Source organism: Alternaria metachromatica, assembly GCF_023757995.1.
Source record: "Alternaria metachromatica strain BMP 0045 chromosome Unknown scaffold_14, whole genome shotgun sequence".
NCBI classification, from domain to species: Eukaryota; Fungi; Ascomycota; class Dothideomycetes; order Pleosporales; family Pleosporaceae; genus Alternaria; species Alternaria metachromatica.
In genome coordinates this window covers 185,743-201,983 of record NW_026055505.1, presented here as the reverse complement: position 1 = coordinate 201,983, position 16,241 = coordinate 185,743, and the positions used below count along the sequence as shown (strand labels likewise).

Sequence of the window (16,241 nt, the reverse complement as noted above, 5' to 3'; positions counted from 1 at the left end):
CATCAGCAGCCGGTGATTGGTCTTGTTTTGAGACATTCTGGCAGGGCTATACAGCAAATGGTGACTTCAGACTCTTTGGCTCAAGTCGGGAGAACGACAAACGCTGCTGCTAAAGCAATATCGCATATCACAATGGTCTTCAAAAGTCATCTCAGAATGGAAAACTGGGACTTTTCGTTCATCTTCAACGAAACTGAAGACGTGCATTCGGCCGAGACACTTGCTCGTCTGGAGAGTATTATAAGCGGTATCACAGTGCGTACAAGACCCTTTCACGCTTAGTGAACTGGTTGTTCACATAGAGCCATCGGACAAATGCGTTAAGCAAATCTGCTATTTCCAATCCTTGACTGTATAGACATGATCACGCAGGGCAGAAGTGCCTTGTCGTCAATGGTTCTGAGGTGCCATCGATGTATTCCAGGTGATGTGTTGTGATGGTACAACACACCTGCGCATGTTCCGCGATACGACCCGAGTCGGTCGTAGCATATAACTGTCTAGGTATCGAGTTTAGCTGCATCATCAGCCTTGTCTTGTACAGGGCAATCATTGTCAACCTCTGTTTGCACCTTTGCGTCTTCTTCCTCCACCGGTCTTAGTCCCGCAACAAATTCACCAAATGAGTCTGGTAATACGATCCATTGAAGACTCTCGGAAGTGTTGTTCATGTCGGAGACCAATCTGCTCGCTTTTCCCTCTTCAACAATCGCCCATACAATGGAAGTTGACATGTCGGCTGCACTGTGTAGCAAAGGATTTGGTAGACGAAGTTCTCTGCACAAGAGATATTAGCTTTAGTGAAAGAGTCGGCACTTTGCTGAGGTTGGGCTTACTTGACAATTTCGTTGAAGATATCTGTACAGCCTTTAGTGCCATCAAACACTGCATCACCACGTCCGCGTGTTACGCATTTGTCCAGATAATTCGTCATTATCTCTGCAGCCTCTTGAATAGAAAGGCCATGAACTGCGACTATATTCTGGTCGATGAAGACAGCAGCTGTCTTCTTGTGGTGGGTCCTTTCGTGAAACAAAAGGTTCATAGGTATGGCTCCGTTGTCGTCCCAATCCAGCCATAATGTTGATTGCATGTTTGGGTTAGTCATTGTGAAATACAAGGCGGTAAATATTTGCGTATTGATCGCGCTGCAGTGGCGTTGCAGCTTTTCTTGTGGGAAAAGAAATGCTGGTAACTCAGACTGAAGAAGTACACGGAACACGACAAGAGGCCCACCTGACCAAATCTTCTTGAAGGCTTCTGGGTCCGATGTTTTCTGAATATGAACCTTCAACTCCTTCATCAGAAAATCCAAGATGGCTTGGTTTGTAATATTGAGGAAGGTTGTGCTGCTGGGCCCGCCGTTGGAGAAAAGCAGGTCAATAAGCGGGGTATTGTTGAGGCTTATCTGGCCACCTACGTGGACGGTATGTGACTTCTTGAACCGACCATTGGTACGCGCAAGATCACTCGCTTTCATCCCGTGTGCGCGAAGCAGGCGTTGAATACACAAGTCGAGTGTTGCCGGTCTGCTACCCCTGAAGACGCTTGACTCGCCGAGCAGTGCGATTACGGTCTCCATGTCCTCCCACGTTTTTGTAAGTAACTTGTCTGCTGTATCAGCCCGGTTCGCACTGTGTGCTTGACGAAGAAAGTTGTAAAGATGCGCATATCCCAGTGTAAGTCCATCAGCGTTCTGTACAAGAAGCACCACCTCTCTCACGGCATGTAGTGCCACAAACAAGATTGTTCCAGCGAGGAATGGATTCATCCTGATCCAATCGCCCTTATGGCGATCATAGAGTTCGTCTGGCTGGTAGTTTTCATCGAGACCTTTCGCTTTCCGCTCATGCTTCACGCGTGTTACCCAGATTGGATGATTACTCATCCAGACGAGGCTATCCCCCATTGTCAGGGGATCGCGGAAGAAGGATTTTAACTTTGATCGTTCCTTGTTGTCCAGAAAAAGCGCCGAACCCTTCACCACTTCATGTATGTACCCATGGCCAGAAGCGTGTGACCATGTCTCAAGATAATCAGCAAAGACTGACGCAACCTTTTTACGGTTATCTTTACGATCATGTGATGGCTCGCTGGGGTCCCGGCAATCGTCCGTAATCTGTGGATCCCGATTATGGTCGCCTTCGCTACCATCTAGTGGCTTGTCAGACCTCTGTTGATCATCCATGGCCTGTGGATTCCGTTCATGATCGCCTCCGCCATCTGATGGCTTGTCAGATTCCTGGTCATCATCTACAACTTGTTGTGTCCGTTCATAGTCATTGCGACCATCTGAGCGCTTGTTGAGTGGAACGAGAGGAACCAAACAATCCTGAACTCCTATGTACAGATCGGTGTACAACATCATTTCGATGGAGATGTTTGTTCCATACTGGTAGTCCTCCTTAGGTTCGAGATCGTCGTCGAAGCCTCGTTTCAAGTATCCATACCATTCCTGCGTAAAGTTATCCATGACAGGAGGTCGTTCCCGCACGTCTTTGACCATATAAAGAATGTCATCCATAGCGTACAAAAGAGATTGGTTCCTTAATGGAACATCTCTGCGACCATCAGAGCCACGTCGCTCCAAAAGAGACATGGCGGTAGGATACGCTTCAAGAAATTCCCAAACGCAGTTGTATGTGTGCAGACATCCATAGGTGAGCAGGCTATCCGAGGGTTTTACTACGCAGGACTGCGATCCTCCCATCATTGCACGAACTTTCGCTCGCACCTCGTCTGTTTGCCTCCTGAGCAATTTGCTGATCTCGGGACGATCAAGTAGCTTATGCCAGAAGCCCTCAGCGTCCTCTATCTCCGGGAACGAGGCCAAGAATTCGTGCACTAAGCTCTTTATCATCTGCATCGCTGCTTGTGTCGTTGCGGCTGCTGAGACAAAATCCACACCATCCTTCAAATGGTAAAGAAGCCAGATTCCTTTGACGACACCCTTGATCTCATTGTAATCTTGTAACAACATGTTCATGGCAATCATGCGATCATCCTCTCTGTTGTCGACAGTATAATTCGTCTTTGAGGTTGTTGCTGGTCTAGCAACGAATGTCGACTGGCCACCGCTTCCCGGCTCCTGGTCTGCCAGCTCTCCGATATCAAGCTTGCTGAATCTAGTGTTTAGGCCATCGATCGGGGTCTGCGTAGCGTGGTCGCTGGGCTTAGGCGTCGCTTTGCCAGTAGTGATGAACGGCTTTAACAAATTAAGTGTGTACTCCAAAGTTCCCGTGAAAGTAGCGTGTGCTTCGTTGCTCGCAGTGAATGTATGCTGTAAATTTGGATCTACATGTTCAGTCTGATTTTCGTGCCATTTCGTCGACTTGGTGCGCTGACGGATTGCTCGAGCTGCTGCTCTGCTGGCGTAGAGTGGCACCACGAACTTCTTGGGAGGTTTCTTTGCTATGGCATCGGCGCACGTTCTCAAATCATTGATGGTGACCTTGCGCGCTTGCGGGGATTTGGGTTCAGCCGTTCGCGCTTTCCCCTTGAGTCGGCCACCAGTAGCAGAAGTTGGCGCAGTGGCAGAAGGGACGAAGCCACAACGACTAGCCGTCTCGACAAGCCATGTAACAAAGATCTCGGTGTCGGCTTTATACTCTCGGTAGCTGTTGGCGATGTTATCCGGAAGCATTTTCGGCGTGCCTGTCGGTGTGTTGACGCAGTGCGATATCGCGACTCGCACAGGTGTCTTATCGTTATCGTCACGTGAGCTAACGCCGCGCTACCCGTCAACCCCCTGCTAACATCGTCATAACTCCCTCCATGATCTTCGATGCGCCATTCAGCCACATCACACAGCAGCTATGACAAGCTTGCTGTTACTCCCCAATGAGCTCACACAGCATATCGCATCTTTTCTGCCCTGCTCCTCAGCCCTCAATCTTTCAAGAGCCAACCGACAACTGCGAACCATCTGCAATGACAAAATAGTATTCCACAACATTGCAAAATACAACTTAGGACAGCCCCTGCTCTCCGAAAATGGCATAGAACTATCGGAAACCCATTGGGCGGAAGCCGACTCCGTCTTAGCCAAAACGTCTCTCCAGGAAACGATCCGCATAGCATACGCAGCCGAGAGATGCATCTGGGCTCTGCTCGAGAGCGGCGACACATGGACCTTGCGCAAAGCCAAAGGAATCAATTCATATGAACTGAGTAGATGGCTACCGCACATCATGGCTGTGCACCACCCTGTAGCTGCACAGCTCAAGCCCGAAACCTTCCTGGAGCTTCAAGGCCGCTTACAGGTTCACTTCCAATCAGATGAATTCTCACCCAACCTCCTCGATGTCAACTTCATCCTCAGCTACACTATCTTGACGCAACTGCGAATGACGGGAAACGGCAAGCAAGTCAAAGCACCCTTCGACCGCTTCTTCTCCGTGAACCACATAAGAGATCCACCAATAGTGGCGAGTAACGGCGTGAGATTGGATGGAGATGCGATCAAGAGCCTTCGGCAGCGAGTGCGAGACTATGGTGCCTTCCGCAAGAGACATTGCGAGGGATTCGGATTGGATCAAGCTACGACTCTGCTCCCCACTTTTATTCTTGAACTGGCTGTACATGGTTCAAGTTCATTGCACAAGACCGCACTCCCGTCACCTACCAAAATACCCTTTAACTCCTTCATGGACTTCTTGCCAACTATCTTCGCCAAGAATCCGGCACCTACTTACGAATACGACAACGAAGATGACAACGTACCGTTTGGCGAGTGCCACACTCAAATGCTCTCACCAGAATTCCTTTCCTCCGGGCAATGGACGGGTTACTGCTCGGACCAGCGAAGAGCCTTGGGAAGAAGACGCTTCGATCCACGTATGCACAGTATCCAACTTGTTGCACGGGACACTACCACACCAGACTGGGACGTGGGCGGCTACACCACATATACGATCATCGATTCGCAGAGTAGAGGGACTGACTCTCTCGGAGACTTCTCCCTGGAAGGCCGCGTGCGACACAACGATGGAGATATCTCCTTGACGAAACGATATCTCTCAAAAGACTTGTCCTGTGAGTGGGAGGCTCGAATGACACCGTTTGGTATGGTGGGTGCCTGGGGCACTGGACGAGGTCTTGATACGAGATTCGGGGGGTACTTTTGGATCTGGAAGGAGGAATGGCAAGAATTGTGATAAACATGTTAGCTCCATACTAGATACAGGAACTTTGCGGCCGAACACACTATGGTGCTGTATAACCCGTACTTGAGCATGTTTCCCCGTCATACATCGCTGAGGTAGCACAGCCAGGTCACTTTCAAGCGATACAAGAAAGAATCGCGATTGGAAAAGTTGGCCTCTTACTTTGCGTTTCTCTCTCAACGTCAGCATTTCATCAACCCAACTAGACATTAGCCCTCGCATTCACCGCATTGAGACCCATCGATCAAGAAGCGAAACGAAACAAGACGACTCCGCCGCAAACGCCAGTCACGAAGACCAAACCAGCATATCCCCCGGAACGACACAATCAGCCAAAGCGTTAACATCACGCAAACCCACACCACAAACCAGAGCAGCAAACAAGCTTTGACAATATCATTCCATTGACCAGGAGAAAATGCATAATCTCCCAGAACGCTACGACACGCATACGTGTCTATCAGACCTCCATAATAAGGCGTGACACTGTACTGCATCGATCCCGGTATGCCCCATGAACATCATCACTTCTACCCCAGACATCCATACCCATGCATACCCTCCCTCCCCATGATTCCCTGAAACACTCCACCAAAAAACGCCAATGCCACCCTCACAATACCACCTCACCTCACCACACCACAACCATCTACGACGTATCCATCGCCTCTCCCGCCCCCGCCCCCGCCGCAGCCGCAGCCGCCTTACTCCTCTCCGCCATCTTCTCCGCCAACAAATTAGCCTTCCAACTCTGAATCTCCTCCCTGAGCTCATCATTCGGAATAACATCCTCAATCTTAAGCGGCGTGCGATTAAACGGGTCATGCGGATCGCTCAGCAGATGCGCCTGGATAGTACCTCTATCAACAATCTGTTTGCTGACAGGAAGCGTAACGGGGTCTTCCATGAGCGACGCCAAGATAGGATCGAGGTACTGATCTGGAATCTCTCCGAGGTCAGCTTCGACCATGTCCGCTTGCTCTTTAGCAGTTTTGATACGCTCGGACATGTTTTCCCACTGCGTCATTTGCTCCGGTGTTTTGAGTTTGAAGCGTTGGAGGATCTTGTAGGCTTCGTCCATGTATTCGGGCCGGTAGGAGCGGCCGTCTGTGGCGACGGCGTCGATGAAGGATTGCTTGGATTCGAGGTTGAGGTAGACGTCTGTGACTTCGGCGAGCATGTTGCGTGGGTTCCAGCCGTATTCTTCTGGGTTTTCGACTTTAAGTTGGGACTTCTTGGGGCCGACGAGGGCTTCGAGGTTGTAGTCTAACATGTGGGCGAGGCGCACGACGACTTCCTTTTTGGTGAAGGAGTCGGCGAGGGCTTCGGTGAAGAGCTTCAACATGGCGACGGTTTCGTTGGTGAGTTGCATGTAGCTCTTGGCTTTACCCTGGGCTGACGACAGCTTTTCTTCCCTCTCTTGACGCTCCGTCTGCTCCATGTTTGCTGGGGCATTCTTGAGCTCTCGGGATAGATCGTGGATCTCCTTGAAAGCGGTGAATGATTCGTCCAGGACGAATGTCACATCGTTCAGAAGCAAGTTGACGAACTGAACGAAGAAGTCCAAGTTGACGCGCGCTTCAGTCGCAAGGTGCTCGCGATACACTGGGTTCGGCCAGATGCACTTGATGACCTGGAAGATCTCGTATCGGATGTTGAACTTGTCAAAGAACTGTGTATGTGTTCCGGTGCTCTCACATTCGATGTAGAACTTCATCAGTGCGTGAAGCAAGTGCTTCATGGCGAAGTCGTGTGCAAATAGCGTGTCGCCGAGCACGCCCTTTGGCTTACCCTGAATCTCCCATACTCCGTGGAACAGAATGGTGACAAGACCAGACTTTAAGTATGGGTTCTTGATGTACTCTGAGCTTCTCAGGAAGGTAATGCAGATCTTGACAATTTCCTCGCACTGAGTGGTTGTGATAATATGCGGCATGTAGCGAGTGATGAACTTGAAGTTTCCAACAATGTCTTCAACGAAATATTCAGGTAGACACCTAAATTGCAGTGGTTGCTCTTCGGGTAGAGGCAGCTGAAGCTCTGATTTAGGAAAGTTGGTACCGGGCGAAGCAAGCCGTAGAAGCCAAACGATGACATATCGCATCAGTTGCATAGACCGGGCTTGTGTAGTCTCATCAAGCAAGACACCTTGAATGGCCAGGATGCTACACTTGGCCTTCTCGATCTGGTCTTTCATCTTCTTGATGTGGTTGTCAAAGACGGCCAGCTGCGCCTGACTAGTCATGTACTTGGGTCGCTCGGGCTCGAGCTTAGCAAGCTCCTTCTCAAGGTACTTTACGTCCTTTTGAAGGGTACCCAGCTTGGTATTGGCTGCCTCCAGACCATAGTGATGAGCGGCCACCGTCAAGAAGAAGACCTCGCTGATGAAGTTGTTGGTACCTGAGGCTTTGGTACTGTAGAACTCGTCCGATGCATTCTGGTCGGCATTGATCTTTGTTTCATCTTGGATATCAACGCGGGGTGATCGGCGAAGGTAGTCAATGTCGATACGATCGATCTTGGAAAAGGTAGCGTCCATGAAAGGCTCACAGAGACGATCTAAAATCACTGTGACATTGACCATGAAGCCATCTGATGATACCGTTTTCCTGTCCACTTGCATCGCACGCCTCTTGTGGTTCTTATTGACCGTAAGCGCTAACCAGTCCAGCATCTTCTCGCGAGATTCCTTGTTCTTGATGAAAGTGTTCGTAATGTCCAGCAATTCTTCTTGGTGGGTTTGGAGCGTCATGCGGACAGCTCGTTGTGCGTTGACGATAAGTCCCTTGTCGACAGCCGCGGAGCCAGAGAAGTAGTTCATGGCTACGTCAGCCTGCATAGGAGATAGACGGAAGAAGGGCCCTAAGAAGCTATGTGTTTCGATATGTTGAGCCTCGATGTTAGCAGGCAGAAACGTCTCAGACTGTGCCAAGGCAGCTACGAGCGGCGGAAATCGGACGAATACCCGCAGGATTAACATGTGTGCCTTGTAGTCTCCATTCATAGAAACCTTGGAGAGGCGTCGGCTGACGTCCACCATAGCTTCCACAAGCGTGTCCTTGATGATATCGTCTTCGCCTATCCTCTGGCTCGCTTCAGTGAGAAACTCGTAGCAGATGCCGCGCTCGTCGTCAGGTCCGAGAAGTAAGCGATCAGCCAGTGCGTTCTCCGCGGGTGGGTCTTCCTGGAACATTTCTGGCATGCTAGCTGCAAACATGCAATAGCTGAAGCACACTCGCCGGGCCTCTTTGACAACTTCGAACCGTGGACCAGTCTTATTGGCGAGGTTCTTGAGCGCTTTGGAAACGCGTTTCCAGCAACTCATCGTATATTCCAACGCATAGCCCTGGTGCTTCTCTGACGCTGCTTCCATTATGATGGAATCCAGTTGATCTGTAGTAAAGCGGAGTGGCCTGCCCTGCTCCTCAAGATCGCGTCTGGGGCCTTTGGCAAAGTGTAGCTTATGTCCGTGTGCATCGTGCGTATGGCTCTCGTCCAGAGTGACCCTAAAGATGCTGCTGATTGTCCGATCCTCCCACGCTTCTATGCTCAATTCCGGCGCCTTCTGAGCGGGCTGCGGTACGGGGCCATTGCTCGACGACTGTGCGGGTTTGATCGTGATGCGCTTCTTGGGCGGCTCGTCGGTCTTGACGCCTAATTGGGAGAAGGGATTCGCGGTCGGAGTGGGATTCGGTGGTGGCGCCGGTGATTCAGCGGGCTTTGGGGACGAAGTGCCCGATGATGCGGCTTCGGGCGCGGTCGAGGGCGGCCGTGAAGGACCATTTGGAGTCGCAGGGCCGCCCAGCTTTGCAAGGCGCTTTGCACGGATCTGGAAGATATCCTCGTCAGCGTGTCTCTTTGACAGGCGGTCGGAAGGTGAGCTCACCTTGTCGGCGTCAGACATGGCGTCCGGCGCAGCAGCGGGTGCAGGTGCAGGTGCAGGCGCAGCATCAGACATTGCGCTGTCTTGCTGCTCAGATGTCGCGTTGTCTGGTTGGTCGGACATGGCCTTGTCTTGGTGCTCTGGTTGCTCGGGCGGTTGGTCGGCCATGATGGCGATGTACTGGCTTCAGGCTGCAGCGAGCTTCGGTGATGGGCAGCTGAGAGAGAGGTGCGAGCGGTAGAGAGGCGGTGGGGTAGATTAACGTATAAAGAGAAAGAAAGAAATAGGCCGTGGCCGTTTTGGTACAAGGACGTGGAATGAAAGAGGCGCGAACCGTGGAGCAGTACTGCGTCAGTGCCTGTGGTTAGGTACGGGTCCCGGAGCTTCTAGTCTGCCCCGCCACTCTAGCCTGCACCCTCGCTCGCCAACTCACGTGTACCAAAGAAGCTCGACGAAGCGCGACGAAGTAGTGCATAGTCATGGACTGTATTTCCGCCCTTATCTCCGGCTTATCTAGATCTGACAGATAGCTCCAGATGTGATCGCTGCCTTGCGCCCTGCTCAACGCGGTAGCGACCATTACCACCAATTTGGTTCATATCACCATCACTTCTCACAGCTCCCTGCCTTCCTGAAACGCAGTCTCATTACTCCCAATACACGACATTGGATCTTGATAAGTATCCATTTCTTAAGATCATGGCTTCTACCTTGAGATATTCCTTGCAGACCGCGACCCGAAACATGGCCACCCGTAGTGTTGTATCCAGAAGGGAGTCCTGAAACTATGACTTACCAGTTGGCCCGCGTAGTACCGGTACCTGTCTATGATCGCTCCTGGCCGAGCCGAACGTTGGCATGTTTGTGTTGGAAAGCCTCGTGATGGACAAACGATCTGCGTGGTTGACAAAGACGCTCATGCGACATACTTACCTACACACATAGCTTAAAAGCAACTCCAATCCGTCATATAATCCTCGGCCTTGTTTTCCGTATCCGCTTGTTGCCATACATCTTCCCCACCTGCGACGCCGTGTTCATCAACGTGCCAATTCCCCTTCTCGATCAGGTCACACCAGTTTACCAGAACAGCGGCCAACGGTGTGCCATGTGCGTACATAAAGGGGCCACACGAATGATGCCCATACAAAGCGTCTTGGCCTTGATCTTCCGGCTTCATGATAGTTCCATCATTCATGCGCACGTGACCATTAGATCCGATTGAAAAAGGAAGTAGTAGAGAGATGGAGTGTGTGTGTACCCCATCAGGGGTCAGATACAGACCGGCGCGATTGTCAAGAGTGTGGGCATCGCCTCGGAAGCCCACCCATCGGTCACGATCAGACTGGGAAATGAATTGGAGACCTGGTGTCCGCCATGGGAAGAAGATAAATTTGGGTATCCGGCGCATGTCGTACTCCGGCGTGGTGATGGTAATGTCGGGATGTAGTTCCTGTAGTATAGCACCTATCCGCTTTACAAAATCTTCAGTCGGAACGTCCAGTTGCGGAGCGATGGAAGTAAAGGTCGGTTTTCTCGCTCGAGAAAGGAATGCGCGTGCGAAAGACGGGATAGCGGGATACTGCTCCAAGATCTCAGAGGATACCAGAACAGCGTCCAGTTCTTTTTGCTTCTCCTTCTGTTGTGCTCCTGGGTCGTCATCTTTCCCTTGTCCCGGTAGGCGTTTAGTGATCGCGTCCACCAAACTATGCCACGCCTCCAGCGTGATCTTCAATTCTAGGTCCGTCCACTCCTGTAGCCTCCATCCCTGCGTTTTAAGGCCATCTACATAACCAAAGCCCGGGAACTCTACGTCGATGACGAATTTCTCCGACTCAACACAGTCCCAGTATATTTCTAGCGCAACCTGAAGCTCGTCGAAATACTGGTCATCAGGTTCGAAAAATATGTTGTCCATGAAGCATACTTGCCCAGTGGATAACTTGTAGAAAATACCTCCCGGATCATATCCAGTCCCTATGTAGAGCAAGATGTAGTCGTCGCGTCCCTCCGATAAGATGCCAAGCCATGTGTCGGGAATCATGCGGCCAGGCGGAGGGACACCGACGAGGAAGGGGTTGAAGGCTAGGAATTGATGTTCTTCGGGCATGACGATGTCGATGCCCGATAGGAAGGCTCTGAGGTCATCGTCGAATTCTACCTCGAAGTCTGAATCATCGTCGGATTCATCCTCCACATACTGAACCAAGGAAACGGGCGAGGAAGGATCTATGGAGTGCGCGGTGAACCAGTTGCGTTGAATCTTGGGTTGGCGGTCGGGCGGAAGGCGCGAGCAAGCATGGGCGACAATGCGGTTGTGCAGCTCTATGCACTTTTCGACGTCCATGGTGAATGCTGAGTCGCAGAGAGTAGGCGGGGTTTGCGTTGGTGTACTCGTGTTGGTGAGTTGAGGTAGCCGGAAGGCACGGTTAAAGCGCCCCATTCAAGGGAAGAACTGACTCGACACCCACCTAAAGCTGTTAATCTAGAGGTCTACATTGCGTTCGGGTCTTAGAAATATCCTGTTCTACACCAATGTCGTCTGCAGCGCGCCTGTCTAGTGTCCTCCGTGTGTGATTTGGAGGCGTCTTGGACATATTGGGGAACAGAGGAAACAGCAGGAGCAGGAACAGGAACAAGATGATGGCCTAGAACGCAGACGAAGAAGGCGTATGGATCCACGCACTAGGTCGACCCTGCCGTTCGACAGTGGTTCCTGCCTGTGGGAGACTGGTCGCGCTTGCCAGAGCACGCGCACGCAGAACAAGCTGGGGAAAGGGCAGGCGAGCTGTCAGGTCCAATCTGAAACCCTTGTCACGACCAAGACCTTGCCGGGGCAACCAGCAACACACGACCGTAACAACTGGTGCCAGGCGATTGCAGTCAAAGAACAGCCGTCTTGTGCATGAGAACAGGGCCTCAATGTTATTGGCCGTGCTGGACATGTCAAACCGCACCGGGGGACAAGCTGCTGCCATGTGACGGCTCCGGGGCGTGTGCATGGGTAGTTTACCTTGTCGGTTAGGGCAAGGCGCTTGATGCAGATAGCTAATCGCCTTCTCCTCTTCTCTCGGCCAACCTACAGTACACGCCATCGCGACGACGCTTCACAAACCCTCTACGTGATAATCAACTGAGCAGCTGTCCAGGTACGTCACGCTCGCTCTCATTTCGCTCCCGCTAGGCCGCAATCGCCGAAGCGCTGCGTGGCGCAAGCAGCACTCAGCCGCAGTTGTTGCAGCACGACCCCCGTTGCGGCCATGGTGCCTAGAGCCATAACACCCTGAAGCCGCTGTTCTCCAACTTCAATCACCGCCAGTCCAGCTCTCCATCCACATACTCACCACCTCTCTCACAGATCTTGCTGCCCCCACCGCCGCCTCAATAACCCATCCCCCACGAAACCATGGCTGAGATTCGACGAAAGCTCGTTATTGTCGGTGACGGCGCCTGTGGAAAGACCTGTCTGCTCATGTACGTCCTCGCCCTCGCCATCTATGGCCCACGCCCCATACTACCACACAACGAAAGCTAACGGTGCCGTCTCAGCGTCTTCTCCAAGGGCACCTTCCCCGAGGTCAGTACTCGCCGCCCGCCTCGCCTGCATCCCTGAGCCGCGTCAGCCTAGCTGTTCCGCCTGCACTCGCAGCCATCTGTGCCTGCACTCCCTCCCAACGCACCCACTAACGTGCCCGCCTGCAGGTCTACGTCCCCACCGTTTTCGAGAACTACGTCGCCGATGTCGAGGTCGACGGCAAGCACGTCGAGCTCGCCCTCTGGGATACCGCCGGCCAGGAAGATTACGACCGTCTGCGCCCTCTCTCCTACCCCGACTCGCACGTTATCCTGATTTGCTTCGCCATCGATTCGCCCGATTCGCTTGACAACGTCCAGGAGAAGGTACGGCAAATGCCTCACACGCGTACAAGCAGCCGCTGACACACAACAGTGGATCTCCGAGGTTCTGCACTTCTGCCAGGGCCTTCCCATCATCCTCGTTGGATGTAAGAAGGATCTGCGCTTCGACCAGAAGACGATTGAGGAGCTACACAAGACCTCGCAGAAGCCCGTGACACCCGAGCAGGTTAGTAGCCTCACTCCACCCGTCCATCACCCACTAACAGACCCAGGCCGAGGATGTGCGCAAGAAGATCGGTGCCCAGAAGTACCTCGAGTGCTCAGCCAAGACGAACGAGGGCGTCCGAGAAGTATTCGAGCACGCCACCCGGGCTGCCCTGTTGACCCGGAAAGAGAAGAAGACCAAGAAGTGCTTGATCTTGTAAGCCTGGACAAGACTTTGCGACGATATAGGTCGAGAGCCGCCGCAACCGCGCGATGTTGAGCCTGGACAAGAGCAACACGGTGGCGGCTATCGGGTGTCTAATTAGTGGTCTATTTGAGAAGGAGGGCAACATGTCATGGGCCGGTAGGGGTAGCAGACAAGCCGACTCCTTCCAGTCTGCTTGCAGTCTCATCTCTGACGGCACCTATACGAGGCGTTACTGTGCTGGATCTTTTGTGTGTTTGGACCGTACATCATCTTGGGGTAGTTCATGATGGGGTTATCTTCTCAGAAAGCGTGTGGATCGAGATTGAGCAAATGGTAGGATCTTTCTAATAACCGGGTGCTTTGTTTTGCTCTTATCCGTGTCTACCCATATCAATCGTTGAAGCCTGTGAACTATATAAACATGACTATCTTCTTGGTGACTACTACATTGTGATCTCAACTTCTCCATGATAAAGCATAGTTCAAGACACATCCACACATAGATGATAGTCAAACCTGAAACACGCCTCTCCATCATCCATCCCATCGTGCATCCACCCTTATCTCGCACCAAACACCGCATATCTCTCGCATTATCTCCCTCCTGACTCGCTCGTCACATCTCTCCACATACCAAGCCTATACTTATGCAACGCATGTACCAATATTGTACCAATCTTCTTGACCCGGATGTGAGGTTCCGATGTACCGCCCCGCCTTTAATGCAGGCAGCGCGAGGCGAGGAGAGTCTGGGGCCTTGCTTAAGATGTGCTGGTGCTGGTGGATAAGCTTGGTGGGTACGCAGTAATGTGCAGTGGATAGGTGGATAGAGCGGAAAGTGGAGATGCGCTGGGGGATCAGGCCACCAAGCCGGTGTCTGCATTGTCTGCTTTACGGTAGATGTGAGGTGGCTTGCGATGTTGGGCAAAGTATATGTACTGTTTCTTGCCTTAGGATCTTGGGTGTTAGGCATATGTGAAATCGTTATGATGTGCAGATATATGTCATACGTATATATCTACAATGTGTCCGCGTAGCGTCACTCCCCAAGACCAGATTGCTGGTTGTATGTGCAACGCCCATGATGCTGTGTCCCTGAACGCCTGTGCTAGTAATGCTTGTCCGTACCCAAATCCCATATGCTACATGAATATTAAAAGCGCGGTGAATGCTCCAACGAGCGCGAAGAAGGACGTCGAAGTCGAGGATCTCGTAGCAGTGCCCTCCTGATCTTGAGGTTGTCCAGCGCCCGCTGTATTCGAGCTCGCTCCTCCAGTCCCAGTCGCTGTCTTCGATGCCGAAGGAGACGCAGTACCTATCAATTTCAAGTCAGTCAATGTTCCTTCGATGTCACTTGGAAAAAAGGTGCAAACATACCAGTAGAGCTCTCACTCTCAGCAACAACATCCTGCTCCTGTCCCAACACGCCCAACCCCACTCTACTGCCCTCGAAATCAAAAACGCTGTATACGTTCTTAAGAAACACATCACCCACCAACCACTGATTGTCGCCAAACGTCTTCCTGCCTACGATATTACTCCTGCACAACTCCGACCCATCATCTTTACCCCCCACCCAATCCGCCGTGGAGATATTGTATACACGATCGTTGAAACTGAATTGTATGGCAGCGCTCGTGTCGCAGGGCACGAAGAACGTCTCGCCGTCCTGTTCGAAGCCCTGGATTTGGGAGTGTAGAGCTAGGGCATCTGGTTCGGGTATGAGGATGAAGGATGTGCCTGTGTCCATGATCGCCGTTCGATCAAGTCCAGAGCTAAGGTTAGCGGACTTTCCGTCTACACCAGCGTCTTGCAACGGTATCTCCCAGAACCCTGATTCGTTGTCTACGCATTCGATGTAGTTGATGTCGCCAGTGAAACGATCTTTGTTCACTTCTCCCAAGTTCAGTTCACCATCCATCTTGCCATCCTCGCCTCGACTCAAATGTATACCGTAGAGTTTCGCGCCGATGAGGTCCTGGTTCGACAGCAGATCCATGATCTGTGGAGCGGCGATTTCATCGTCGCTTGTGCCTTGGACGCCGCGGCCGATGCCGAGTATGCCGTCCATGGGGTATGCGCGGAACTCGTCGGATACGTTTGTTGCGAGGCCGAATATGAGGGTGGGAGAGAGGGAGGGGCCAAGGTGGAGTACGTCGGTTGCGAGGTGGCCGGAGGAGGAACCCGTGCCGTAGGTTACGCTGAAGGGGGTTGTTGCGTCGGTCTGGGTGTTGCGTTAGCATTTGAACTCGTACTGATGTCCGATCCGAAGAGGGATACAAGAGAGATGGAGGTGAGAAGCATAACGTACTTTCAGCGTACTCGAATCCGCCGCCCCGAAAGTCGCATGTGTCTTACACGCTTCGCTCTCGCACTCCTCGCTCATAACCCAGGTATTGCTCGCCGCTGAATCGAGCAGCAAATGGTATTCATCCGTGCTGTCACCGAACGTTACGGCGACCATGTAGCTGAGATCACTGCCATCTTGGTCTATGGCTACGCTGTTTTCTTGGCTGGGGTTGTTCGAATTGACGATGTTGTAGACGTTTTGGCGGGAGCGCAATGAGGGTGTGCGTATGCGACGGAGCGGGAGCGTTATGGAGCGCGAGGTCCCGGCTTGGGAGGATGGTGGTGGGGAGGTTCGGTGCGAGTGCGTTGATGTGGAGGCTGTCTTGCCGGAGGTATAGTGGTAAGGATAGAATGCTGTCGCTGTAGGTAGGATTGCTGCCGTTAAGAGCGCGAGCCAGGTCGGCAGGTAGGTGTGCATGGTGTTGTGACGTCGGTCTAGAGTCTGAGCTCTTCAGTCCTTTCGCTTTTCCAATCGCTTTGTGACGTCTTCTCGAGGATTCGTGGTATCAAAGTCGCTTTCCAGTGTTCCAAGTGCGATGTTGTTAACGCGTCCAGTTCGCCTTCAGCCGGCACG

The 16,241-nt window shown here is 52.1% G+C and overlaps 6 protein-coding genes across 6 annotated transcripts; 2 read left to right on the top strand and 4 right to left on the bottom strand.

The window, feature by feature from the left end:
• Positions 1-500: 500 nt before the first annotated feature.
• J4E83_006397 (uncharacterized protein) lies at positions 501-3,643 on the bottom strand (the record flags this gene model as incomplete). Its single annotated transcript, XM_049333310.1, has 2 exons — positions 501-744; positions 837-3,643. 2 exons carry the CDS (start codon positions 3,641-3,643, stop codon positions 501-503), a joined length of 3,051 nt encoding a protein of 1,016 aa, XP_049187486.1.
• Positions 3,644-3,815: 172 nt separating this feature from the next.
• J4E83_006396 (uncharacterized protein) lies at positions 3,816-5,156 on the top strand (the record flags this gene model as incomplete). The annotated part of the gene is made up of 1 exon (XM_049333309.1): positions 3,816-5,156. The coding sequence occupies one exon, from the start codon at positions 3,816-3,818 to the stop codon at positions 5,154-5,156; it is 1,341 nt and encodes a 446-aa protein (XP_049187485.1).
• A 658-nt stretch (positions 5,157-5,814) lies between these two features.
• J4E83_006395 (uncharacterized protein) lies at positions 5,815-9,216 on the bottom strand (the record flags this gene model as incomplete). Its single annotated transcript, XM_049333308.1, has 1 exon — positions 5,815-9,216. The coding sequence occupies one exon, from the start codon at positions 9,214-9,216 to the stop codon at positions 5,815-5,817; it is 3,402 nt and encodes a 1,133-aa protein (XP_049187484.1).
• A 778-nt stretch (positions 9,217-9,994) lies between these two features.
• On the bottom strand, positions 9,995-11,395 carry J4E83_006394 (uncharacterized protein; the record flags this gene model as incomplete). Its single annotated transcript, XM_049333307.1, has 1 exon — positions 9,995-11,395. The coding sequence occupies one exon, from the start codon at positions 11,393-11,395 to the stop codon at positions 9,995-9,997; it is 1,401 nt and encodes a 466-aa protein (XP_049187483.1).
• A 1,059-nt stretch (positions 11,396-12,454) lies between these two features.
• Positions 12,455-13,331, top strand: J4E83_006393 (uncharacterized protein; the record flags this gene model as incomplete). The annotated part of the gene is made up of 5 exons (XM_049333306.1): positions 12,455-12,522; positions 12,598-12,625; positions 12,751-12,948; positions 12,998-13,132; positions 13,179-13,331. The coding sequence occupies 5 exons, from the start codon at positions 12,455-12,457 to the stop codon at positions 13,329-13,331; spliced, it is 582 nt and encodes a 193-aa protein (XP_049187482.1).
• Positions 13,332-14,460: 1,129 nt separating this feature from the next.
• Positions 14,461-16,085, bottom strand: J4E83_006392 (uncharacterized protein; the record flags this gene model as incomplete). Its single annotated transcript, XM_049333305.1, has 3 exons — positions 14,461-14,633; positions 14,696-15,542; positions 15,630-16,085. The coding sequence occupies 3 exons, from the start codon at positions 16,083-16,085 to the stop codon at positions 14,461-14,463; spliced, it is 1,476 nt and encodes a 491-aa protein (XP_049187481.1).
• Positions 16,086-16,241: the final 156 nt, after the last annotated feature.